Here is a 27,939-nt window from a genome sequence, read left to right as displayed (position 1 = left end):
GTGAAAACAACCAATAGAGAGTTTGAGTGGCTCCTGATGAAAAACAGTTTAGTTAGATGGGAAATGAATGACAGGACCCTCCGGTCACTTCTGTTCCCTAAAGGCTATTGTGGAAGTATTCCCTTTCCTTCTGCCTCTTTCCCTGCATGTCTTGCATTTTTATCTTTGGTTGGGATCATAGAAAAACAGCCTGTTGAGAATCTGGAGAGGCAACATGACAGTGCTAAGGTAGACTGAGCTGTGCTATTGACAGATTGGCCCATTTTAGTTCAACAAGCTGTAGAAATTGCCTCCGTTTGAACAAAAGCTAGTTTTCCTTCTAGATAGCATTTACAGTTTTGAAGTTAACTTTTTAAGCAGCAAGTGTGAATGAATATTAAAAACGTGTACAAAAAATTCACTGGAGTTCATGTTAGAAAAGGAGTGAACTGAGCTTGCTGCTCTTATCAGAAAATTCATGACAGTGAGATAGAACTACTTGAGGAGGGATATTTTATTTTGTCTTCTTATCCCTGGAAAAAGTGCCAGTTCAGATCTCAGTTCATATTGTAGGGAAAAGAAATAACATCAGCATGAGGGGGCCCTTTTTCTCTGTAGGAGACCTCACAACAGATATAGGTCTTTTGGATGTTATTTGGGAGAGTCCAGAAGACTCAATTGCTGATAAATGTTTCACCATCTTTTATGAAGGCCTGCCTTCTCTGCCCATTCACAAGGCTTATTTTAATTGTTCTTATTTCCTTTCTAATTTTTAGGCCTTTGTGTTTCTAATTATATTTTCTTATCAATTGCACCAATGCATTATGTTTTCCTCATAACTTCAGAGAATTAAAACCTTATTGGTGATTATGGGTTTGAATTGAAAGTGACTCCTGTGCAGTCCCAACATATGTATGAGGCTATTGTGTTTGGGAGCAATGGCATTACAGACGATTCATTTTTAGTGAAGATGTCATTTAATATATAAACTCTGCAAATTTATAACTAACCTGATGTCAATTTTTGAAACATTTCAAAACCCTTGAGACTAGCATCTCAGCCACCTGTTTCCTGTTGAGTTCAAGCCTCTAAACTGAAAAGCTATTCTGTAAAAATAGCTAAGATGTGCATCATGCCCTGAGGGTCAATAGAAAAGATGCCAGCATTAAAAAGATATTGTGGACTGTTTTGTTGAAAGCAGTAGAATATATTCTCAGCTAAGTATGTAATGTTTTACCAATCAAATCCCACGAGTGCAGATGGGAATTACAAAGGCCATTACTTGCATGTCAGGTTGACAGTTAACATTTATATCATTCTGGCATAAAATACAAATTCAAATTATGGTATGAGAATATAACTTTGGGACTTTCAAAAAACAGGAAAAAAATGGAAGGAGAAAAAACATTATTATCAAGAGAATAAGGAGTTTGGTCAAGGGACAAGAGTGAGAGACTACTTTCGGTCCTTAGAAACCTCAATGATTTTGAGAAAAGCTTGCTTTTAAAACTTTTCTATGTGAAAGAAGGTATGTTGTTAAAACTAAATTATTTTGCCTAATCCTTAAGTTTTTTCTCACATCTGCTTGAGAAATTATTGTGGCTGTAGCTGTGCATTAGTGGGTATTTGTGTAAAATTTGTGTAACCTCTTACTGTTAAGTTTAATGGTGTTTAGTCATTCAGACTGACAGAGTTTTATATCCTCTCTATTCCCCTCTTCCCTTCCTCTCCCCAAAACAGAAGGCTGTACTTAGTTGGGCATATCCTTCTATTTAGAAGCACACAAAGTGTAGATTTTTTGACACTGTAGGTTTCCTTTTAAAGAAAGTAAGAATGTTTTGCTTTTTTTAATCCATACATCTATATCAGATCAAAGAGGAGTAGTTTTCTATCCCTCTTTTTCTGTTTGTTAATACCAAAGATTTCCTTATACAAAATAAATTAGTTTCTACATTTTAAAATTAAATTTTCATGCATAAGTTAATATAAAAAAACAAGTTTATAATTTTTATAATTATGTTGAATTAAGTAGACTATCTTGTTCTTTTTCTATGTTAAGACCAAAAGGAAAAGCTCATGCAAGAGAACAAAGACCTGCAGTTATGCTACCTGGAACATAAGCAACAACTAGATGAACTGAAAAATCACATGAAGTTTTTGACCAAGGTGAACTCTATTTCTGTTTAGAATAGGAGCAAAAAAAAAAACCCCATTCTGTTTTATGCATGGTGCAAATACTTCTTGAAAGTAAAAGAATACAGAAATAGTGTTTATTCATGATATCAAGCAAAATGTCATGTCTAGTGAGAATGCATCTTGTAATTCTGAATGTATTTCTTCAATATTCATTCACATCTGATAACACCTTTTCATTAAGTATTTCTGTTTCAGGAAAGTGATGTTGATGTGGCAGAACTCAGTGAAGCCCTCTTGCTTATAAAGGTAACTTACAAAGAAGGAGCATATGAGGGGTTGGAACTAGATGATCTTTAATGTCCCTTCCAGCCCAAACCATTCTATGATTCTATATATTTTGCATTTTTTTTTCTTTTTTCCTTTTTTTAACCCTTGATTAACTGTTACATGTCTTCTACACAATGCCTGGGATTTTCTAGGGCTGAATTATTTGTGCATCTTTTAGTAGTTAATGCTTCAGCTCATATTTTGTCATTTTTCAGTTACAGTGAAGCAGAAGGGAAGAAGAAAAAATTGCCAGGATGAAATCTAGATTTATGTAGATAATTCATTATAATATCAAAAGTGAATTAAACCAGATGCACAAGGATTTTTTTTTAAAAACTTACTTTTTCTCAGTTAAATGACTTATCATACCATCTTTCTTTTAATATAATTTTTATTAAGAAACCATTTTTGTTTATTAATTCTGTAAGTTTTGGGAGCATACTATAAGCATGGAAGTTCTAAAATGTGATACAATGATGCTTAGCAACTTCTCTTTGTTAATTAAAACAGAAAAAATGAAAATACATAGAAAATTTTCAATCTTTTTTCTCTTGCACATAAGTTGTAATTTTATTGTTTACAGCAAAATTGAAAATGAAGTGGGGGTGGGGGGAGAAATCAGTGAAAAAATAAGTTTGCATTGTTTCCACTGTTCCAATGACTTAGGTTTTATTTTCTTGAGGAATTGTTTAGTGTAAATAGAATCTTTTTCTGCTACTGAAATGCAAATGATAATTCTGTAATGATAATGAAAAAAAGAAAGAAGAAAAACAAACAAGCAAGCCTCCTCCCCCCCAACCTAGATGACAATTAAACCCCTGTTAATAATGACAGAAGCGATGTAGACTTAAGAATAATAATTCAGGTTTTGTACATTCACTAAAGCAGGATCATTAATTATATAAAAGGCAAATATATTAAGGGATTTGTATTTTCATTGGTTAGACAGGAGTGATTGCTTCTGAATATCTCATACATTTTAATTGGTTCCTGGTAATCACAAGATTACATTACTGAATACAATTGTGACACTTACTGGACTACCTCATTCGTATTTTTTGTGTTACAACAAACTCAAAATTGACAAAGTTATGCTTACTGTCTTATTGTTGTTCCAAAATTGTATCCCAGTGTTACATTTAACCAGGCACAAATACATCCAAATATTTTGCAAAACTTTGTTCTAGTAATTTTTCAATTTTGCTCCAGGTTCGAAAGCAGCAGAAGAATGGGGACCTTATGTTTTTGGAAAAAGTAGAAGAAGATATCCATAAAGATTTAGAACACTCTATGCGGGAGCTGCAATTAACACATGCAGAAACAGTGCAAGAACTTGAAAAGACAAGGAATATGTTAATTGTGCAGCACAAAATTAACAAAAATTACCAGGTACTAAACTCTACTCACAGTGGGTAATAACCTGATAATAACATTTTAACATTTGTAGCACTGGAACTTGTCATAATTAAGATTTGCAAATTGAGCAACAAAGCCAGTCTGTTTATAGATAACCTAACATAAGATTTGCTGTTGTTGAAAGTATTGTTTAAAAAGCTTGAGATCCAAATAGCGTAGCTTTAGTCTTCTAACTCACCTTGATCAGAGCCCTCAAACCATGCCTTCTTGGGATTATCTTGGAGCTCTTATCAGGTCCTCACAGGAAAAATAGTAAGTGTACTTAGCAAATAAGCTTCCTTTTCCACAACACTCTGCTTTTGCTCTCTTGTGCTGGATTATTGGCGATCATATTTTGACTTTTCATTTAATTAATCTAAGTTTAAAATAACAAAATCATTAAAGAAGCTATTAGGAACATTGTCCTGAAAGAATAGGTAGTCTGTTTTTCTTAATAATGTTTTTAGATTTTGCTGAAATTCGAACTGATGGCTGAATTTAAGATTGCTTCTATTTTTGTGTACTCTAAATGTTCTTTCTTCAAATCTAACTGTATTTTAATTTGTAGCCAAAACATGTGCAACACCAGTTCAGACAAGCCTCAAAAGTCCTTTTTCGGTGCAAATTTTTTTCAGACTGAAGTAGAAGCAGTGACACAAAAGATGGAAAGTCTACAGAAAGACTATGAGTTAAAACTGGAACAGTATGTCCATCTTCTTGATATTAGAGCTGCACGCATCAGAAAACTAGAAGGTATCTTTGAGTATATTCTTCTCTAATTTTTTTTACCTTTTATCTCTTGTAAATTATTTTTGTAAATTTGTTCTTCAGTTGAAACACTTTTCCACTCCTAAAAATAGTAGAAAGGTTAGTTCTTTCATAGAAAATTACCTGTGTGCTGTTTCATTGACTTAAATGGTAAAGTTATTAATCAAACAAAATTCAACAAAGCAGCTTATGCTGCAGCTATTGCTGAATAAGAAACTACCAAACTTAATTTAATTTTTTTTAAAATAAATCCTACATTTATGGTGAATCTTTTATTTCGTTGTCCTGTCATTACATAATCATTTTGGTGTTGCTAAAAATCCCAAAGTCATGGTATAATATACCTATGGAATATTTCAATATGATGAATTTAAAATGCTGGTTTAATGGCTTCAGTGTGTAAAAGGTGCATAGGAAGCCTGAAATAGGATGCCTTACAAACCCCAGTGTCATAACAATTTTCATGCTTTGTCTCGGAGTTGCATCCCCTGTACTAAAGGACTGCATGATGATTTATGTCCTAATTCTGTAAGCATGTATTTTGATTTGTTCACCATTTACCACCTGTGAGGCCAGGCAACACGTAAAGGTGTTTGCTGATAGTTCTGTCTACTCAAGATATTACAGAGCTTGAAAGTCAGATGTATTCTTTCCTTCTCTGGCAAATTTAGTTCAACCCTACAACAATATGTATTTTTGCTTGTTAAACTCCCTTGTAATCTGTTATTAATTTTTAGGGGCCTGTGTCTATATGTATATTGAAGCAGCTCCGTTGTGGAGGGATTCGCGATTGTTGTCAGTGTGCTAAATGAGCAGTAGATGTATGATTTTAAATGTGTGATTTCTCTTTTTGGTAACGCCTTTGAAAAAGTAACATTGTTAATATAATTGAATTATGTTTTTTTCCTTTCTACTCAGTCATTAATTATATTTGGTTTTTAAACATGATGGTCATATTTTAGCTCTATTTTATTTGTTGCAGCCCAACTGAAAGACATTGTCTATGGTACAAAACCACATAAATCCAGACCAGAAATATTGCCAGGTGATCCAGTGGATGAATTTGATGAAACTGTACATTTAGAAAGAGGAGAGAACCTTTTTGAAATCCATATCAGCAAAGTGATCTTCTCTTCTGGAGCTATGCACGCTTTTGGTGACCATGAACCTGCAACGTTTTGTACTTACGCATTCTATGACTTTGAACTTCAGACAACCCCAGTAGTTTATGGGCATACCCCATCATATGACTTCACTTCTCAGTATCTTGTGCAGGCTGATGAGTGCTTCTTGCACTATATACAGCGGAACAGTATCACGCTTGAGGTTCATCATGCATATGGCACAGATTATGAAACAATTGCTGCATGTCAACTGAAGTTCCATGAAATCTTGGAAAACAATGGGAAGATCTACAGCACAGCAAATTTAATTGGTAATTAACATATCAAAACGTATTCTGTTTGATGCAGTGTTGTAAGTGACAATTAAGTAATGTGTATTTGGCCAACAATGAATTCATGTATTACTATTTCAAAAGGGAAAAAAAAAAGGTTTACACAACATGATATTTCATGTTGGATGTGCAGCATGTTCTGGTGATTCTACCAACAGTTGTGGGAAAGCTTTCACAGGTGCAATTTTGCCCATAATGGCTGAGCACAAAGATGGTGTTAATATAGAGATCCTGAAGTACGTGACGTTAGAAGTATGTAACAATCTTGTCTAAAAATAGCAAGTGATTCTTTGTCTTCTGTAAAGGTTACTTGCAAAGTGTTACTACTACATATGTAAAGAATTTTAATAAAAGATGGTATCACCTTACTCAACAGAATTATACAAAAACATGAAGAACAGTAGTTAGTAGAACAGTGTACTTGATTGCATTGTAGTACTATTCATGTGTTAGAATTTCTTTATGAATACTGTAGAGAAGGCATTTTAAAATAAGACTGATTTTTTTCATTTTGCTTTATTATTTTATATATTGTTGTGTTTTAGTTGTTTAATGGAAGTTTCTTTCATCTTCTGAGACTGTTATTGATACAAAGGGGCCCTACTTCAACTGTGAAACATACAGTCATTTCAGTGAAGTGTTGTAATATATTTAAATGAAATTAAATTATTTTACTTTTGCATGTGCAATTTCCCTGTTTGGCAGAATATACATTAAAAAAGAAAAACATTTCTGCATTATAAGACTATCAAACATCAGTGCTTTACATCTGGCCCAAATGTCACAAATACATTGCCTCATTCCTTATAAATGAAGGAAGAAATGGTAACAGTGGTTGTAATTTAAACTGGTAAGTCAGAGGTCTTCATATGATAGTCGTAAGGCATCAAAAAGGTGCAAATGATGGTGATTATGGTTAATAATATTTCATACAGTAGCATAATCTAGCAGGGAGTTGGATTAGGTCGTGTGCATTATTTTCCTTTTAATTTAATTCATTGATTTAAAATAATTTTAAGATATCCCAGACAGGCCTGTTTTAAAAAGTACTTAATATTCTGTGCTGCTTACTTTTTTCTTTTAGAAGTATCAGATCAGTATATTCAGAGACCTCTAACTGCTCACTTTTGTCAAAAATCTGGTTTAATAAGCCATTATAAAGTGGTATTTTTGCCAGTAATTTAAACTGGATACCACTTTGAGACATTTCCAACTATTGACATACAAAACTGTCCTAAGCTTTATTTACCTTAAAAAGATTAAAATAATGAACTTGCCTTGACTCTATAGCTTGGACAGTAAATATTGCAGATTACCATATGAAAAAATGGTCATGTTTTGGCTCATACATGTAGAGCCAGAGGAGTTGTTATTTCTGTTTCTAACATGAACTGCACATCTCATGTCACAAACACTGTCATAATGCATAGTTATAAGATAACTAATCTTTAATTTGTGGCGTTTCCTAGCTTTTGACTGAAGTACTTTAATGCTGAAAAGAAAATTAATGCAATCCCATATGTATTTATTCCTTAGGAATCAAAGGAAACATTCAAAATTATGGTATTGTAGAATACTGGATCAGCTTACGAGTTCCTATGGATCAAGCTATTCGTCTCTACAAAGAGAGGTCAAAGGCCCTGGGGTATATAACATCCAGTTTTAGGGAATGTGAACAACCATCCCAGGTATGTTTGGGTTTGTACTTCATAGTTTTGATATAATAAACTGTTCAGAATTACTTTTTCAGTTCAAATAGTTTACTTCAAGTCTTGATATGTTCAAGGTTAACACAGTTAAAAGTTCTTGAACTGGAGAATATCTTTAGCAGTTGAATGACGTGTTTTTCATAGAAAGAGGTAAAGAACCAGTTGAATTACAGCTTTCCTGAAGAGACAAAGTCTTCAACTTCAGTTATTTATTTTTACTAAATTGGCACTAGAATCTTTGAAATTATTATATTTAACTTTCTTAACCTGTAAGTGCCAGATTTAGGTAGCATTTTGTTCTAGTACAATATTCACTAATGTTAAACCAGCTGGGTGTCAGATCAGTATAACAGGTGAAGCGGTTGTTCAGAAAGGTCTCAAAGTTCTTAAAGTTTGAGTATTATGAGATCGAGAGGGTTTTTTGTTGTGGGGTTTTTTTGGGTTTTTTTTGCTGGATAACGAAGAGAATTTTGATAATATAATGCACTCTATAATCACATTTAAATAAGGGTCACAGGCAGGAAAAGAAGGGACTTTCAGGCATCTTTAACAATTGTTTAAGAAATAAAAAAAACAGGTTGAAATGTATAAATTAAAACACTTCAGAGTTTCTAACAGGCAATTGTTTTATCTATAGCTGTTTAAATTACTGTAAGTCTGGAGTAACTTTAATGTTTTATATTATTCCATAATGTAAATTTATATTATACTAGAATCTCAATGGATTCCATGATGTAATCTGAGAAGTATGTTAAGTGTATGAATTCTATTAAAGTTCAGCGTAGGCATTTTCAGAATAGCTTTGTGTTTGATAACATTCACTTTAAATGTGATTTTTAAAAGAATCAAAGGTATTTTTAACTAACTCACAAAATCTGGCCATTGTTAAATGCCCAAATCTGTTATTTAGTTTTCTCTATTTTTGATTATGTTATTTCTAGCTGTGTTACCAATCCAAACACAGTTGAAAGGTAAGGCATGTGGAACAGAGCGTTTTGTTGTAATTATTGTAAAATTGCAAATTCAAACATGGCAACTGAAATATACTGATCATACGGGAGAAAATAAAATAGGAAAAATGGCAGAAATGAAGAACAGCTTCTACAGAGCTGTTTGAACCACCGCAGTTTTGAGAAATGTTTCACGGCAGAAACTAAAAGTTATATAGCCATAGCAGATGGTTACATTATGTTAAGGGTTCTGTCAGTCTGGTGCTGCAAAAGTAGCTTCGGTTGTGCGTTCCAAAATTTAAGCTTTCACTACTTAAACATACATATAAAATTTTCTGTCCTGTATTGTGGCAGAAATCATGGAAACATGAACTGTGCATAAACTGCTATAATTCTTTTTTTCCAGTTTTATGTGTAGCCAGAAATAGTAGTCTTAAGGTTGCGTATTAAGGACTTAAACTGTCATGTTTGGTTTTCTCATTAACTATTTCAGTATGGATTATTTAATCAAAATTTTAACATTTTATCACACAAAATCAAATTGATATATGTTTACCCATATACCAGAAGATAAGCCAGATAATTATGTACAATTAATGAAAATAGCTGTGACATTACAGTAAAAAAGGAGAGCCTTTTGAGATCAATATAGATGGGGATTACTCACTTAAGATAGTCATATTATTTGTTTTCTTTGTTCTCTAATTTTTATTAAAATGAATTTCCCAGTTTGCCAGCTATGGGTTCTACAGTATGTACAAGCCATGCTGATAGGTAATTCAAAAAATTTGTGATGTCACTGAGTTTTTTAACTTACTTCAAACATTTATTATTACTCTTCAGATGCTCATTTCTAATTTTTGTAAATTATTTATGTAGTTAAAGGTTTTGGAGGAAGAAAAAAACAGAGGGATCTGCAGTGCAGTTTTAATTATCAAAAAGTACATATATAAAAGGGACTACAGTTATAAAAATTTCTTGATACAGGATAGTTGCCACAATCAGAACCCTTAACTTTAAAGTGGCACTAGATATGAATCATTCTTAAAACTGTGATCTCCACTGCTTTGTAGATAATCAAATGACAAGGAGATCATAAAACTTTAGAAGAATAAAGCAAACAATAACAGACCTGAAAGGATTAACCTCTTATTTCCTTATACCAACAACCCAAGAGAGATGTCATTGAATTTATAGAACCAGTAATATTTTGACATATAAAATTAAACAGTAGTTGGAGTGTCATTGAACTAACCAGTTATTTGTTCTATTTATACAGTTCTTAGCGTTCGCCAGCATAAGAATTCTAATGTTTTTAATTTAACTTCTTTTTCATTTAAAGCAGCAGATACTCAGAACTGCCCAAGTCAGCACTTCAACAGATGGCAATTTAAATGAACTCCACATTACAATAAAATGTTGTAACAATCTACAATCCCGAAAAAAACATCTTCAGCCAAATCCTTATGTTGTCTACAAGTTCTTTGATTTTGCAGACCATGATACTCCCATCATTCCTAGCAGCAACAACCCACAAATAGATGACCATATGTGTTTCCAAGTGCCAATGAACGCAGATTTAGACCGATACTTAAAATCACAATCCTTAACCTTTTATGTATTTGATGATGGTGAAATGGAAGAAGGTGCTTATGTAGGGAAAGCCAGTGTGCCTCTTATTTCTTTAGCACATGACAGATCTATCTCAGGTAAGAATTAGACTTCTTTAAACTTAACAAAATCTTTAGTTCCTATTTTGTATCTCTTTAAATCTTTTTAAGAACCAAACTAAAGAAAGGTTCTTCAGAGGTATCTGGACAGGCTGGATCGATGGGCTGAAGCCAACTGTATGAGATTCAACAAGGCTAAGTGCTGGTCCTGCACTTGGCTCACAACAACCCCATGCAATGCTACAGGCTTGGGGAAGAGTGGCTGGAAAGCTGCCCATTGGAAACGTGATATGACAAGAGGAAATGGCCTCAAGTTGCTCCAGGAGAGGTTTAGATTGGATATTAGGAAAAAATTCTTCACTGAAAGGGTTATCAAGCATTGGAACAGGCTGCCTAGGGAAGTGGTGGAGTCACCATCCCTGGCGGTATTTAAAAGACATGTAGATGCGGTACTTCAGGACATGGTTTAGTGGTGAACTTGGCAGTGTTAGGTTTACGGTTGGACTCAATAATCTTGAAGATCTTTTCCAACCTAAATGATTCTATGATTCTAAAACCCCTTATCATTCATCTACTGTTCTTTTCTGACACAATTTTAAACTCCAGTGGAATCCTGGAAAGAAATTCTGTATCTCAGTGTTACTTAAGTCATAGCTAGTGAAAAGTCTGTGTCAGAGTTTTGAAACTGATGAATGATTTTTTTAATATAAATGTTAAACTTCAGACATTAGAGAAAGAAAAGACCAAGGGAGAGAGAAAAGTTTCAAATATCTCTTTTGTTTACTAAGACAGTACTAACTGAATGTTCCAGCACTGTTGCATTTTAACTCAAATTTTAAAGTGGTGTTTGGTTTTATGATTATCCATCAACTGCAATGAATCTGAACAGGATGCCTGTACCTCACAGGGTGGATTGCAATAGTAGGATTTTTTTTCTGCTCATGACATTTTTCTGAGATTTAAGAGAAAGCAGTAAATATTTTGTTTAAAATCCACAAGTAAAAAAAAAAAAAAAAAATTAAATCGAAGGAACCTGGTGTTCCAACATTCATCTATCATGGTCCTAAAAAGAATGAAAAGTCTTTTAAATCCTTTTTTGTTCTCTATACTGGCCCAGGTATGGAATAATTATGATTTGATAAATAATTATAATTTGAATGATGTGTCACTCTAGCACTGACTAAATTTAATTGCTAATTAATTACTGATGCTTTCTTTTTTGTTAGCATTTTAGCAATCTGTTTGCATTTGTCTTTTACCACTGTTTTTTGCCTTGAGAAGCCTACCAAATTTACCAGTTATATTTCTCACGCTACTATATTATGAGCATCTTTCATTATTAGGTAGAAAGGCCTTGTTAGTCTTAACATCAGGTGGGAAAGGCTGGCTGAAACCTGACTTTCAAAATGTACTGCTTTCATAACTGTCAAGATATCTGTGAAACAAAACCTGTAGGTGTCTTGAAATAACTCTTGAAAAAAAAAATCAGGTGTTTTTCTGTGGTTCAAAAGTAACTTGAAAATATTTGATATCTTCTTTTACTTGTCCTTTTCTATGTTCTAATGATAAAAAAATGTTTCCTGGCATATGCATACTTTTTCCTACCTCCTTTTCTTCTGGTGTTGCTTCTCTTTCTTTTTTTCAGGACTGATATGTTAATTTAAAACATGGTTTCTTTCTCTGCATGGCTTCATTTTTTTTTCTCATTAGTTTCCTTTTCTAGTTTTGGCTAATGTACACTTAAAATAAATAATAATAATAATAATAATAATAAATTAGAATAATAAATTGATATGAGAAATCAGCCTCTTCAGCAGAAAAAACCAACAAAACAGATCAAGAGCTACACTTGGACTCTTAGAGTCATTGTCAGCTGGAAGTGCTGATATGATGTAGTCCAACCTCCTGACCCAGTTAGAGCAAGTTGCTCAGGATTTTGCCAAGTTAAATTTTGAATATCTCAAAGGACAGAGATCATCTAGTACCTGTCTGGTCAACCTGTTCCAATGATTGATCACTCTCATAATAAAAACTTTTCCTTACAGAGCTTGGATTTCCCATGTTCCAACTTGTGTCTGTTGGCTGTCCTCCTTCTGCTGTGCACCTCTGGTTCTGTCTTTTCCACACCCACCTATTAGGTGGCAATAAGATCCTGTCTGAGCCTCCTCTTCTGAAGGTTGAACAAATCACTCCTTTCAGCCTCTTCTATGTCTTGTGCTCCAATGCCCTGAAGCTCTTTGTAGCCCTCCACTGGACCTGCTCTAGAATGTCAATGTCTTACTTGTGCTGGAGAGGCCAAAACTGAAGGCTGTATTCCAGATGCCATCTCACAGGTGTCAAATAGAGAAAGTGTGAAACTTCCCTGGACGTGCTTGACTGCATTCTTGCTAGTACAGGCCAGGGAGCAGTTGGCATTCTTTGCTGCCAGTTTGGCTGGCTTATATTATTTTTGTCGAACAGGACCAGCTCTTTTCCGCAAGGCTGCTTGCGGCCAGTCAGCCCCCAGCCTGTACTGCTGCTTGGGGCTATTCCTGGGCCAATGCAGGACTTTGCATTTGCTTTTGTTGATCTTCATGAGGTTTCCATCAGCCCATTTTTCTACTGTGTGAATAGCAGGCCTGCCTTCAATGCATCAACTGCTCCCTGCAAGTTGATGTCAGTTACAAATTTACTGTGCTGTTTAGAATATAAAAGCTGCTTAGTGATTATTTCATTGTCAACTATAAGACATTCATGAAAATTTTAAAATATGATTCTATAATTATCCCATATAAATGGATAATAGGAGAAAATGTACAAGTGAATTTAGGGTGTTTCTTCTTTGTTAAAGATTTACCAACTCGCAGGTTTTTAAAACCCTTACATTTTCTTTAACAAAAATTAGTATTAGTAAAACATGGAAATGTTTTAGTTAGATCTTTTGAAAGATGTCAATAAGAGTTAGTTATCTGGTATTGGATTATCTGAGAAACCTACAGGACGTCTTGAATGAACACAGTAATCCAGTCCCTTCTAAATCCTGTATTTTTGAATGTCCACAGTGTTATATTGGATATACTTGGATCTATAAAACACAATATTTTGACACTATTTAGCTTCTGAAATGAAGACTATTAAGTTACTTAATTCCTGAATCCCATTCAGTTTTGCATTGTATTTTCTTGTGTATGTATAGAATAAGATAATTTAGACAAGATTTGCATTTTGCTTTCAGGTACTTTTGAACTAACAGATTCTGAAAGATGTGCTACTGGTACCATCACAGCTGAATTAAAATGGAAGTTTGTCTACCTAGCACCAAGTGGATCAACAGTGGCTGCAGACTTAGTGAATTACATTCAAAATGAGAAATCAATGGCAACTAAATTACTAGCAGAGGAAAAAACGCAGACTCCAGCTCTGTCTCCTTCTTTTACTTCATCAGTGACAGTAAGTAATTTAACAAACTCACAGAAGTTAAGAGATATAAAAGACCTATTGCAGCAGGTCATTTAGTTCTTCCCTGATGACCAGGATTTGTCCTTACTCAAAATAATGCATAGTACAAATACTTCATATAACCACCATCTTCGACTTCTTTTGGGAAGTGAAATCTTTCTTGTGTCCAATACTTTTTAAAGTCTTTTATAATGGTAGATAACTGGTTAGCAAAAGGGTGGGGAGAAAAGGTAGGAGAAATAACAAACATTAAATGTCTTCCCTGTAAATTTAGTGCTTATTAATTGTCTTTCCAACATAGATGTCCCACATAAAATGTAGTCACTTGCCTGTGCAACTTCAGGGCTACAGCTGAAATTTATGAGAGTCATTAAATCAGCTATTGTTTCTGTGGTCTCTTAGAAACTCAAACATAACTCAGTCAGTTGGGGTGTCTTTGAGCCAAAAGAATTGTCAGGCAGCCAGACCCAAGCCATATGTACAGATATGTAGGTGTATCTGCACCACACGCTTTCTTATTCTGATGCCTGGAGCATGGTGCTAAGATACCCAATAGCGTCTTAAAAATCACTCATAAATTAAAAATAGTGTAAGGATTTGTTTGTGTGTATAAAAATTAGTGGAAATGAAGGATAATTTCTACCTTCACCAAGAAAGTAAAGCATGAAGAGTAGTAAACCACTTTTTCTTTTTTTTTTTTTTTGTCTTTTGTATTATAACATCATGACAGAAATATTTCTGGATCATTCTGTTAATTTTGCAACTATTACCAGTCCCTCTTCTGTTTCTGTGTTGAAATTCTCCAAAGGGAGTGGCAGGAGGAAAGGTGTCAAAGATATGCTAAGCCTACAGAACAAGAAAAGAAATCAAGCACTCCATAAACGATGATAATAAATCATTCTGCCACATACATGATACCACTGATTTCAGTCCTACAATTATTTCTCACCTGGAACTCACATTGCATTCCATAGATGTTCTGTAGAGTTTTATACCCATTTGTGCCTGAATTCTGAAAGATATCTCCATTTGTGGGGATTGCTTATTCAAACATAATCTATATCATCTTGCCTATTTAGAATTGAATTTAGTGCAGTTAGATTTAGCTTTGAGAAAAATTATGGTCCCTCAAAATTTACTGTAAAATAAGATGGTTAAATATGGCAATAAATGGTCTTCAACTAGATTTGTTTTGTTACAGAAACCAACACCCAAACCAAGGCAGCGTGCCGCTCAAGCAGACAAGAAAGTGTCTTTTCTGAATCTTAGTACTATACAGAAGGCAGTAAGTTTTAAGTATTTTGCTCATGCATGTTGAAGCAAGAAAGGCTTCTTATGTCTCAGTATGGACAATTTGTAGAACTAATAATTGAGAACATTCTGTTTTGGCAGCACAAGACTGGGATGTCCCAGGCAAAGAATGATGGCATACTACTGTGTATAGGTGGGTGATACAATACAGGGATATTTGTGTGACTCCCTCAGAATTGCTTCCTCCACAGTTTACAAGCTTCAAATTTCATAGACTTTAGGGCAGATTCTAACAGGACCAATGAACTGTCTCTGCACTGTTTCTCAGCTCTCTGGGTTATTAACTGAAGTGTCTTTGTACAGTGTATCACTTGCACAGACATATAAATGGCTCTACAGAAACCAGCTTGATCCAAACAGATCCCTAGTGTTGTGCTAATGAGATACACAATTTGACGCAGTTCAGAGTCACCTCTTAAACAAGGTTTATCAGCTGAGATTACACACACTGTGAAAACAATTACACTGCTGAACTTGGGATGCGCTATCGTGTACATCTTTCCAGACTCTAGGAGAGTCTGCATGGAACGAACTGACATACCTGCTGTATGGTGTAAATTTTCATTTGATCTTAAATAATCTGCCTTCAGAGAACTAAGAATCGGATGTATTTATTCTTTTAATTAAATCCAGTAAGTTAAGGTAGGTTCTTAAACAGCTAATTATAAAAGGTTATGAGTATTATTATTAGTTAATAATGTTGCATTAATTAATTAAAAACTAGCTGTGATCATTTTTTTCCATTTGTAAATGCCTTGATTGGATTTATTTTTTGAAATTTTAACATCAGTTTTCAATTCACAGGTTCTTCTGCTATTTTTTAGTTTGCCATGACTAGAACTTTGTTCTGAGCCATACAGTATAGACTGGAAATAAGAATTAAGTTGATCTCTTGTATTTATTAACTTAAAAAAAAGAAAAACAAAACAAAAAAACCCCAAATGTTGGTGAAATCAAATGTTTTCAGAGCTTATGTATGGAAAACTGAAATGTTAGCCATATAGTTACACACGCAACATATCTTCAGCTGCCCAAACAGTAACTTCTCAAAGTTAACAATTTTTTACAAACTAGGATTTTCTAACGGAGACAACTACTCAGTCTCCATCAGAAGTCTTCATTACTGGATGGGCAGCTCCCCTAGCTGTTTTAAAAATCCAAGCCTCACTGTCTGGCTAGAGACAAAAGTACTGTTAGAAGTAAATAATGAAATAGCTGGGGCTTCTCTGATGTCTAACTCTTGTGGTGAAATGGCAAGAGAGTGTCCATGCAAGAGAATTAAAAGTTCAAGAGATTAAAACTGTATAGGAACAGTCTGTTTCATTTTCCTGTTCATTTTCTGAATAGCAGAGAATCTAGTTCTTGATTATTAATGTGACACATGCCAAAGCAAATAGTTGTTTTCAGAAAAGGAGACTTGCTGAAAAAATAGGATGAATGGTTTGACTCAACCAAACCATTTGTAAGAATTGTCCAGCCTCATAGGTAGAAGCTATAGCAGAGGGTAGAATCAGTAATGCTAATGCAGGGAAACAAAGGAGGACATAATTTCCTGTCCAAATGCTTCTCCACCAGTAAATTTATACTTACTTCTGTATGTTAATTGTCTACTATATATTAAAGGCTTCCCCTTATTTTACCCATAACTTAGGGCTCTGTTGTTGAAAATAACATGGAACTTGCACAGAAGATGAAGGCTTCAAGAGTTCCAAGTGTGTCAGAGGTATGAGATTATTCAGGTTTTGCGGTTTAATATAATATATTGCATTTGAATTCCAGCTGTATGTTATTTCTTTGGAGTCATGCATCAAAAATCAAAGTATGGTAAAGTAAGATCTCAAACTTCTCTGAAATATGAAACAAGTGATTTCTTGTGATGACAATCTTTTTTTGGCCATTAGAAAGGGAGGAATATCTCTACTTATTTCCTTCAATGTTTGGATGAAGTTTATTTTATCTTCCCTCTAAAAATTTCTATTATATAGGGAGGGGAAATGAAGAAGAAATGAAGTAACTTTGGCATATTGTTAAATATATAGCATTCCAAGGAGAAGAAAAGTAATAAATATTGTAATTTGTAATGGTCCAATTGGTTGTGAAAGTAAGTTGTGGCAGATTGGCAAACTGTGGTTTCTAGTGGTGTAACACAACATTTATTCACTGGCTGTTATCTTCCTTTCACTTTTCTACTTTAAAGCTCATCTGGGGCTTTGATTGAGAAGTTAAGTCTCACTTCCATCACAGGTGGTGTTGGTCAAGTAGAATAATGAAAAAGTATTCTCTCTCTGAAAATTTTATCTACAAAACGCAACCCTGTCACTGAAGGAATTAAAAAGAATGGTCCAACATTGTCTAAAACACAGTGGTTATGACATCATCTATGCCAAAGAGGAGCATAAGAGACATAAAGTCAGTTTTCTGTGACTCGAAAACTTGAAGGATAACCTTTATTTGTAGAATAAGGCTCTTAATTGTTTGTTAACATTGCTTTGCTTTGTGTGGCTCCAAATGTGTTAGAATAGAAATAACTCTTCAGGTCCAGTTTTGGAAAACCCAGATGTTCTGTGAACAGCTGAAAGTTATCTCATGGTTTCTGAGGGTGGGAGATGAGGCATCAGTGCCTCTGTGGAAAATTCAGTCCTAGAGGAGAATTGTTGGATAATAAATAATGCGTAGGTCTCCAGCAAGTTTCCATGGAAGATGCCATGTCTATAATGTTATATTCATTGATGAGGTATATTATTCTGTGTAATTGTACTCAAAGAGAAAGAAGGGAATAAGATTACTTCAAAGTTATGCACTAAGGATATTTTACCTTAGATAACATGTTTGTATTTTGTAGCAAAGCCTATTCTTTTTATGTGATTTTAGTTTGCTTTTGAAACAGAAAATATTGTATAATTTAAATTATAAAATTGCCAACTGAGTAAAGTGGTGGTGGTTTGTTTGGGGTTTTTTCTTAAACTGAGTCTTGTAGAACTGAAAGAGGTGAAATATAAATGGAAATCTAACAGGCTGTATATATGTTGACAGGTACCAAATTATTATAATAGTTACATTTTCACAAATACATATCATTAGAGAATTGTCTTTCTACTGTATCAATTATTTGTTACTGCAGTCGACAACTTCTCATTGTTTCCTGCACTGCATAAGCAATATAATTGTTTAAAGTCTATGCATAATGAATGTGAGCCATAACTCTTCAAGTTTTGAACATTATTAACTTTTACTATTCAAGGGGTGTTATAAAGACTGTAAGTTTATCTATTTTTATATAGCCTGTGGTACATGAATTTAAACAAGAAAGGCTAGCAGATGATGAGGTGAAGCAGATGGCTGAAGAAATTCAACAGGAAAAAGAAGACCTCTCACGTCTGTCAGAGGGGCAGTTGGCTGACCAAAGCTCAGTTACCTCTGGAGATGAGACAGAAATTACTGAAGAATTGGAACCAGAAGGTAGAATTCATTTTTATGAATAAGTAACTGTATTTTTCTTAATAAATCTGTGTCTCTTTCCATTTTCTTAAGCATTTCTTACTAGCAGTGGGAGCTGCCTCATTATGAGAAGCTTCATGACAGAAATGATATTCTGGTGTACTTTATAGCTGAAGCTGGGTGGTAGATATGGTGGTGTTATTTTCTTCCCAAATGGAAACTGTATTGTAATTGAATGCAAAAATCTGGTATCTGACCTAGATTCATAAAATATTAAAGGAAACCTGGCTTCTATTTTAAATGTCTTTATATTCTCCCTTAGAACTATGCTGTTCTAAAGACTATTTTAATGAATACACTCCTTTTGTCTGCAGATAACAGCCAGTGCTGATATCGGAAATCCTTTCAGACAGTGAGAGGGGTAGTATGCCTTATCGCATCTGTGACATAAAGTTGTTAGAGGCAGATTTATTTAAAGATTATAAAAGCCGGGTCATCCTGTTCCACCTCCAAGCTTGAACTGTTTATCATTGAAATAAACCAAGTCCACGATACCAAGTTTAAAGTAAAATCACAAGCAGGATGCTAAAATTTTATGTTCAGTTGTTTGCAGCTTCTGCATAAGAATTAATTAGAAAAACTGGAAAAACATGATGTTGAATCCCTGTTATGTTTTTAAGTAAATTGCTCTAGAGAAAAAAAGACCTGAATGCTTTAGAAAATAATCCACCTGCATACAGAACTAATTTTTACCAAAAAAAGAAAAAAAAGTACATTCTTCTTTAAATGTACATGGTGTTAAACGTAGTCAGAGGAAATCCACAAATTCAGGCCATATTCTTATGCAAACGTAACTGTTGTTCATACTTCAGTTCATCACAGGACTTACATCATTCCACTCATCAACTTTCATCTGGGAAACGTTACTATTTTTTAGCAAATCAGAAAAAAATACAATTTAGATGACTTTAAAGGTCATTGATTTGCCAATGTTAATCTTCTGCAAAGAGAAGATTTACCTGGCACTTACACTTTATTTATTAGAAAAGCAAATATATTGCTATCAGGTTTCTCAGCAAGTCTCAGCTGGACTACAAATATAGGGGTTTTTAACTACAATGATTTCTTCCCCCCCCCCCCCCCAGATCAAGATGATAGGCAAGAAAATGATGCCATTGAATCAATAGTAACTGACAGCGATGACTGTATTGTTTCAAGTCCAGTATTCAAGAATATTAAACAGGTGAGTCAGAGTATTTATGGCAATTATTTGGTAAGTCTAAGAAAAATATTTTAAGCCTAATGTCCTCTAAGAGAAGCTTTACTATATCTAAGGTGAGATTCTAAGGTATTTTCAACAAATGTATGTTTTCCTCTTTCCAGTTCAAATAGACACGTTTTCACAGAAAAAAAAAGTTAACCTGACTGTATTGTGAATGTGATTTTTAGGTGTATTTTTAATGGGGGAATTTGTTGTCATCTTTTCCATTATTGTCATACACACTTAGAATTAGACATTTCTAATTAGTTTCAATCTGAATTCAAAGTTTAGTCCTGCACAAAATCTCCCTAATGAAAGATAACTATTGCAACATGATGTCTAAAGAACTTAGTCTTGTTGTTCAGTCCTACCTGTTGCCTTTATGTGGGAAAATGTGCTTTTCTGCTTCTTCTAGTGATTTCTGAGGAAGGGGAGGATGATTTCACTTATCAAGGCCTGTAGTAAAACCACAATGCTTAGCTACCCACTGTGTTTCATCCCAGTATGTTGACTTGATTGAATGTTGTTGAAATGGCAATTGCATAAGCTTGAGGTACCAGCATGTTAATAACATGCAAACCTTGCATATATTTTCTAGTTCATCCACAGAGATTTCTTTTTGTTCCTGACTTCCCAACAGTTTTAGAAGTGAACATGTACACTATCCAATCACTTCAATGTACTTCTTTTTCTAGTATTATTTGTGGGCATGTACAGTAATGATATTCTCTTGATTTGTTCTTAAAACCAGCAATTAATGAGCATAAAGTCATATACACAAAATAACACAGCATAATACAAATTTGGAAAATCTACTTTAAACAGTATTTCAATGGTATAGTTCTCTAAAAAAAAAAAATATTTCATGCTTTTAGATCTAACATTGAGTGAACAGTCTTAAAAAATATAAAACTAGCACTTAAAATTTATTATAATGCTTCTAACAGTTAATACTTCTCTGGTCTGTCTTAGCCTTCTTTAAAAGGACCAGGGGTGTACTTTTATATCCTATCAGTCTTAATTTTTTTTAATGTTCTGCAATGTAATAACCTAGAGGTAGTTTGATGATTTTTTTTTTTTTTTTATCCTTTTTTCAAGGCTGTGTGACATATTACAAAGTTAACTAGCAACAAGAAGCAATGCTTCATATGAGAAATACTGCTCCTTTTTTTTTTTTTTAAGTTGTAGAAGGGATTTAGAAATACTATCACTTACATATGCTGCAGAAAGATACAGAAGGTTCCTTTGAAGACAGAATTGCATTGTTTATATGTAAAATGTTAAAATTTTTCACCCGTAATTTTGAGAACTTGAAATGACTGCTACTCATCACCATTAAGTCAAACTATAATACAGTTGATCTATACATTTCTAGTCATCCTGTATCTTATTTTATCAAAATTATTTGAGAACACTTCTGAGAGGATTTTGAGTGTAGATGCATTTCAGGTTCATTAATTTGTACCTCTCTCCATTGATCTGTTCATCTGGTAACAAAATGCGTGTTCAAGAAGGGTAGATAAGACAACAAAAGCTCTAAACTATTAAGGCAACATGTTTGATACAAATTCCATTTTAAAACTAGGCATTGGTATATTTGAAATCTTGGGGTAATTATAGAATACAGCATGTGAAAATCATTATTGAATTTGTATTTTTTTAAGATTAAGAATCAGTGCCTTTTATCTTTTGAGATAAATAACCTGCTGGTAATCAAACACTGTAAATAAGACTTGTGATTTTTAGAGATCGTTATGCTAATTATCGGATAAATCTGAGTTGTATGCCAAACTGTTTAAGCCATTTAAGATCATACTGTTTCTTTTTTGCATGTTGCAAATTAGACAGTTCATGGTTATTTCTTAGATATGTTGATCATAAAGGGTATCTAACAGATTTTCCAGTACTTAGCTGTACCACTTGCTTCTTTCTCTTTTCTTCTTGTCTATGATGTATAATTAATCATAGATTACTTCATTTTGTTTCATTTCATTTACAACATTTATGAGCTTCACTTTGTCGGTATGAAATGCTTGTCCCCTTCTTTCCTTTCCAAAGTGGCGTAATTAGTGTTAGCATCTTTTTTAACAGGCTACATAAAGTTTAGTGGCTGGATTAAATCAAGTCATTAACATAATGTGCTATACAATTTGCCCCTATCTCTTTTCGCTTCCAGTACATCAAAGTGCCACAGAGTGCCAGTGTAATTGGGCCTTGCTAGCTTGTCAGGTTCAGTCAGGCTGATGGCTGCTGCTTTTACTAAAAAGCTTCCAGGCATGATAATTAATAGAGAAAAGAAGTCTGAGAAATGTAAAAGTTTGGACAGTTCTCTATGAATATTTCATACATTTGAATAATCAGAAGTTAACATTATCAATTTGATGTATAATACATTGATTAAAAGCCTTGTTTCAGATCCTCAAAATAGACATCAAAACTGGGAATTTGCATTTTCTTTGGCATGGTCTTTATATTTTAAAAAAAAATTTAAAAAAAAAAAAAATCTTTTCTCTTCTGTCCCCTCCTCCCTTTCACACCCATGTCTACACTTTATCCTTACAGGATATGATATAGCATTCAATTATCACAATAAAATTTCCTACTGTCAGCTTCCAAGTTGTCTTAAAATGTGCCCATAAGACAATTAGTGGCAAAAATTAGTTATTTGTTGGTAGTCTCATTTTTTTTTTGTTGGTGTGTTTACGTGTCTCTTTTTTTGTTGCAGATACTGTAAGTGCATTATCTTGCGCTAATAGCAGTTTATTGAAAACTGTCATTATCAGTTCCTGTAAATTAGCATCTCGGGGTCTAATTAATTTTGACATGAAAATCTCTCAAACACCATTAAAAAGGCAATACCAATTGCTTGCGGTTCTGCTGGTCAATGAAACATGTTTGGGCAAAGGTGGGGAAGGTGTAAAGCATAAAGCTTACGTATAGCAAAGCAATAAATACTTTTCCTTTTATTGTGCCTTTTTTGTACAATTACTTCAATAGTCCATTTCCTCCTATGAGATATCTGCATTCATTGAAAGAAAGAAAATTATTTGGACATTATTGCAATTTTAAATTTTGGCTGTCTTGATTTTTCTTTAGATTTGTTTTCTGCAGGACTTGAGTACCTTTGGTGTACTGTAGGAAGATTTCTGAGTGCTCAATGCTTTTCTTAAACTGGCTTGTTCTGTGAATATCTAATCCAAATTTAGAGAACTAAAATTTTAGGTTTTTAGTATTACCCTGTGTCGCTGAGTTGGCTTGATGCTACTGTGCCAGAAATACTAATCCTTTGTATTCTCTTAGTCTTGTCTAGATCTAAATTTAGTTGCTTAGTGCTTTTCTTCTATAAGAAAATGGGGCAGTAAAAGTGCTTCACCAGCATATTTAATAAAAAAAGAAATAAAATTCATGAAACAGAACTATCTTATCAGAGTAAGATAAAGGTAACTTACTAGAGCTTTGTAGTCAGTGTTTTCAAAGACTACTGATGGATTTAAGATTTAAAAGGAGCATTTGCCATTCTCCATCTTTAAGGTGATTGTTTGCTATTATGGTCAGTATTAGACAGGAACTAAAGTAAAAGAGAGAAAGTTTGAAGAATCCAGGAAAGACCTGAGTTTTGTCTCTTGCCACTGATAAAGTTTGAGATGATAGCAACTTGAATAGGCAGTATGCTGAAATGATGAATTTACAACTTCTAGTGCTTGTCAAATATACTTTGAAGTAATAATTAGAAGCATGTACTACAAGTCATTCTTCTTGATGGAAGAACTGAAAGAAGAGGGAGAAATAATACCAAAAAAACCCCAAACACCATCTTTTAAAATGATTCAAAAACAAAACCAACAGAATCTTAAGTCATTAGGTAACCCATTACTTTTTAGGTAACAAATAAAACTAATTAGTCAGAATATTAAATTAAGTAGAAAGATTTAAGGCTGAGTGCATAAGCCCACAGGAAAAGCATCAACAGGAGCCATTTTTAACCTAGCTGGTAATATTTTTTGTGGTTATGAATATGAATGCTCCTTAGTTGCTTACTTGAAAGACTGTATTTATCAGAGCTTATTGACACAGAAGTAAGTTATGGTGACTTTACAAGTAGAAATGAGTATTCTTCCATCTGGAGGTCTAAAAAGAAAAGGACGGTATTTGAAAAATAAATTTGAGTTTAGATTAGCTGTGATATATATCACCAAGCATAATTTTTTTTACACTGTGGGTAATATGAGAGAGAACCAAATTTCATTCATTTTTGCATGTCTTTACTGTCCCCACACAATACTATAATGGCGGGGAGGTGGGGAACAACAGTATCAAATCTTAAGTATTAAAGCTCTAAATAAAAAGAACAGCTGTATTTCATTTTTTAAATCAAACCAGAAGTCTGTGATCTACATATAGAAAAATACATGCATAGATATATATAAAAGCAGAAAACCTATTATATTTATCTTTGTTTAATTTTTTGCATAATACTGCTACTTATTTCATCTTATTTCTGTATCTTAAATGTTGATGTGTATTAGCATACCAGAAATGTACAGAGTAAGACCTTGTTTTATTAAGAAATTTTCTGTCTTTCATGCTTATTTACTTAAGGATCATGCTACCTTTTGAAATGAAGGGTAATTGTAAGTTTACAGAGCATTTGAATTACTTAATTGTGTGACTAGTTGGTACTGATGTAGCTAACTGACTTTGAGGTTTGATAAAGTTGGTATTTGCTTTTTATTTTATCTGGTGCTATGATCAATGGTGAGCGTTCAAACAATAAAAAAATGAAGTCTTCCTTTGAGATAGTCTGGTGTAGAGAGGGTTGTAGCTTAGTTCAGGACTGTAACAATATTGTTTATGTAGCCTTCCCCACTTCTTGGGGAGAAAATACAACTCAGAGTTAAGGAAGTTTGTATCTCGCCAGTCAAACAGCTCCAGTTATATCTGCTTTTTTGTATTTATTGATCCCTAGAAACAGTTTATCTTTAAAAGCTGTTAGTTAAGGTAGTGCCACAGGCAAGTTGCAAAACGAAATCTTTAAAAACAATTCAACTTCAGGAGAAACACTGAACAATTTTATGTTTATTCTTCAGAAAGAGTGGTGGAGGCAAGCCATTTGAAGGGAAGAAAGTATATTATTCAAGTAATCAAAAGTTGTATTATGAGGAAAGAGCAAATGTCACTTAAGTTCAGATGTATAGTTGTCATGGTTGTGGTGGGAAAGCTTCACATCCCTCAAGAATTTAGTATTTTCTAAAATGTTTGATGTTTTATACTGAATTAGAAATTGTCTTTTCTGAAAAAAATCAACGTATTGATGGATATATTACAGATTTGCATAGAAGAGGCAATATCTAATCATTGAATTGTCTCAAGCTGTAGCAAGTTATTCATGCCTTTGAAGATATTAAAGATTAATTCATGCTCTGAAAAATGATGAATTTGGACTCTGCACTAGATAAAATGGCAGCAACCAGAGATGTACTCATTGTCACAAATAAATTTTTTGTTTAGTGTGTTGTTACTTCTAGACAGAGCTGAAGGGATTGAGTTGAACCTTATTATGGTGCTAACCTTGTGCCATTGTATTCTCCTCCCAGCACGTGGCAAAAACAGTGATGCTGGGGGAAGATTCTATGTGCCTTTCCCTCCCTCACTGTAAATCCGACTCCAAAAGAGCTGTTGAACAAGGACAAATCTCTTTGCCCCAAGTCTTAGGGAGAATCTAAAGTGCATGCACTTTTGTGAGTCCCAGCCCTTCCAAGAAGGAACAGGGAGCATTTCCCTATCACTCTTTCTATGCTCACATCTACACCATTGTGGGGAAAATCTAAAAATAGAAGGTGTTGTTCCTGACACGAAAAGTCACTGCATACAGTTAAGGACTAGAATAATTTTTTGTAATACATATTTTTATGTGTATATGTAAGATGTTGACCTGTTAATCATAATTACTTAATGAGTAATTTTTGTGTCTCTGAACAGTTAAATTAGATTGACATTCCTGTGATAGCATTCCTTTGCAGCTCTGTTCTGACATTGTTAATAGGATGATCACAGGAATTTGGCACTTGATAGAGAAGAGGATGATTTATCATTCAATAAATATATTAGTCAATCAAGTAATATTGATAGTGATTGAAGTATTGATAGCAAATGGATGATTACTTGTGATTATTGGACAATAGCTTATAGCTTATCTGATGTGCTCTCTGCCTGAAATAGAAGGGAACAAGTGAATAAGTGGACTGTGGAAATAAATACATAAAATATTAAGTAGTAAAGCATGAATATTTTTGAGCATTGGTAAAGATAGGATTCAAGTTGATCTTACAGTTAAGAAGTTTCCTTTTTTTTGAGTTTTTCAAGGGCAATATATTAGTTAAAACCATGGATGTAAAAAGTAGTAACATTGTTTACATTGTTCCTATAAGTAAGGCATTTTCAATGCTGCTGTTGTGTGCAGAAAGCACAAACTCTTTTTTTTGTAAAACACTAATTCTGTGAGATACTATTGTGGACCGTTTGAGTCAACTGGAATTTTATTATTCACATGAAAGTCTGAGCATTTTATTGTGACCAAAAAGGAAATTGAAATATGGAATATACAGCTTCTTGAAGGTGGAAGACTTTTTGTGGAATTAAAAAAAGCTTTTTTTAATCTCAGAAATCAAAAAGATGATAAAAGTTATGTTGAGACTTCAAATTCTGATGTAATGTCCAATGCATTTACTTAACCTAATCCTAAAGCTTGTGAAGGAGTTCAATGATTCTTCCAAATCTCTGGGTAGTGTTAATTTCAAAGAGTCAATATTAAATATTAAATGGTAAAGAAAGAATATTGACATAGACTAAGTATCTTGCCCATGTTTTGTTTTCCTCACTTGAAATGAAAGCACTGAACCAGTTTCTCAGAGACAGTCTTTGAAAGCATTTAGTATTCTTTTTTTTAATACATGTGTCCTGTCTCTCTGTTAGAGGAAATTTCTTATTACATTTTGTTTTAAATACTAAATTTAAAGACTAATTTTATTGCCATCAAAGTAGAATGATTTGTGGGAAGTAATTGGTCATGACAAACTATCCGTTTTTCACTTGAATAGTGCCTAATAAATGAGACCTAGGCTTAAAAAAAAAAAAACAACTTAGGAAAAGATTTAAATAACATACATCGCTCTGCATTGTAGACATATAAATAGTTGTTTAAAAATTAATTCCTATCATACATTGGATGCTACATATATTTTCAGCATGGCTACATAATATGAGTGGTTTTGTATTAGTAGTGAAATATGACATGCTAGCTATGATGTTCTTAAGCAGTTCTATATTTTTTATTTGTAAATATCTTTTTTTAATCAGCTTGTGTTCTCCTTTGTATATGCTATATTCATGTTTAATATTAATAAAACCAGGCCTTAAAATATTCTTGACTGTTAAGCTCTAAAATAATTTATTATTTTTTCTTACAGTTTTCTAATAGTATGACTCAGTTATTTGCTTCCTTATAAGTTAGAAAGCAGAATACCTGGATTTACCCTGCTATCCTTGAAAAACTGTAATTTTCTTTGCCTACAGTATGCAATTACAGGTGTTAAATATGTCAAACAAATTTTAAGATATGTAAAAGGAATACTTTATAATACAGGATATTGTTTTTGGACTTGATTCATAAACTACTGTCTGTGTACAAACTAGTCTGACATAGCTGCTAAATACTTTGGGATGAACAAAACCACTCAGCATATCACTTTAAATACAGATGCTAATACATCTGTTCAGTGCAAGAAGAAAAGAGTTGTTTCTGAAGTAAAATTAGACAATAGAGCCAATTTCATTTTTTATGCATGTGAATGTAGAGTGCTTGAGGTTATTAGTTGAAACTGAGTAACCTTTCCAGGCTTTCATCTCTTTCTTTTCAAATTTGAATATGAAAAGCATATTCAAGTCAAAGACCATCACTTTAATGACACTTGGCAGTCATTTGATTTATTAGATTTTAGAAAAAAAAATTTCCTTTAAATATTTCATCATTCTATGCTAATCCCAGTAATATTGCCAGCTGAAGCCGTGTACCTGTATTAGTGGAGACAGAATGGTGTGGAAT

General features: G+C 33.5%; 1 protein-coding gene across 9 annotated transcripts in view; it reads left to right on the top strand.

The window, feature by feature from the left end:
- RPGRIP1L (RPGRIP1 like) overlaps positions 1–27,939 on the top strand; it is an 81,802-nt gene that overhangs the window by 33,527 nt on the left and 20,336 nt on the right. For 4 of the 9 annotated variants that reach the window (XM_030024312.2, XM_030024311.2, XM_030024314.2 and 1 more), the window contains 12 exons: positions 2,039–2,145; positions 2,371–2,421; positions 3,652–3,831; positions 4,473–4,590; positions 5,588–6,040; positions 7,598–7,749; positions 10,063–10,429; positions 13,605–13,819; positions 15,030–15,113; positions 16,791–16,862; positions 18,421–18,598; positions 19,723–19,820. In XM_030024312.2, coding sequence (XP_029880172.1) covers positions 2,039–2,145; positions 2,371–2,421; positions 3,652–3,831; positions 4,473–4,590; positions 5,588–6,040; positions 7,598–7,749; positions 10,063–10,429; positions 13,605–13,819; positions 15,030–15,113; positions 16,791–16,862; positions 18,421–18,598; positions 19,723–19,820 — 2,075 coding nt within the window. Of the gene's footprint in view, positions 1–2,038; positions 2,147–2,370; positions 2,422–3,651; positions 3,832–4,045; positions 4,111–4,472; positions 4,591–5,587; positions 6,041–7,597; positions 7,750–10,062; positions 10,430–13,604; positions 13,820–15,029; positions 15,114–16,790; positions 16,863–18,420; positions 18,599–19,722; positions 19,821–27,939 lie in introns of those variants that run through there. The other 5 variants (XM_030024315.2, XM_030024316.2, XR_003924861.1 and 2 more) reach the window with 5 other exon arrangements.

The sequence above is a fragment of the Aquila chrysaetos genome, chromosome 9, assembly GCF_900496995.4.
Source record: "Aquila chrysaetos chrysaetos chromosome 9, bAquChr1.4, whole genome shotgun sequence".
NCBI classification, from domain to species: Eukaryota; Metazoa; Chordata; class Aves; order Accipitriformes; family Accipitridae; genus Aquila; species Aquila chrysaetos.
The sequence above is the reverse complement of the archived record's forward strand: the minus strand, read 5'-3'. Positions and strand labels throughout refer to the sequence as shown.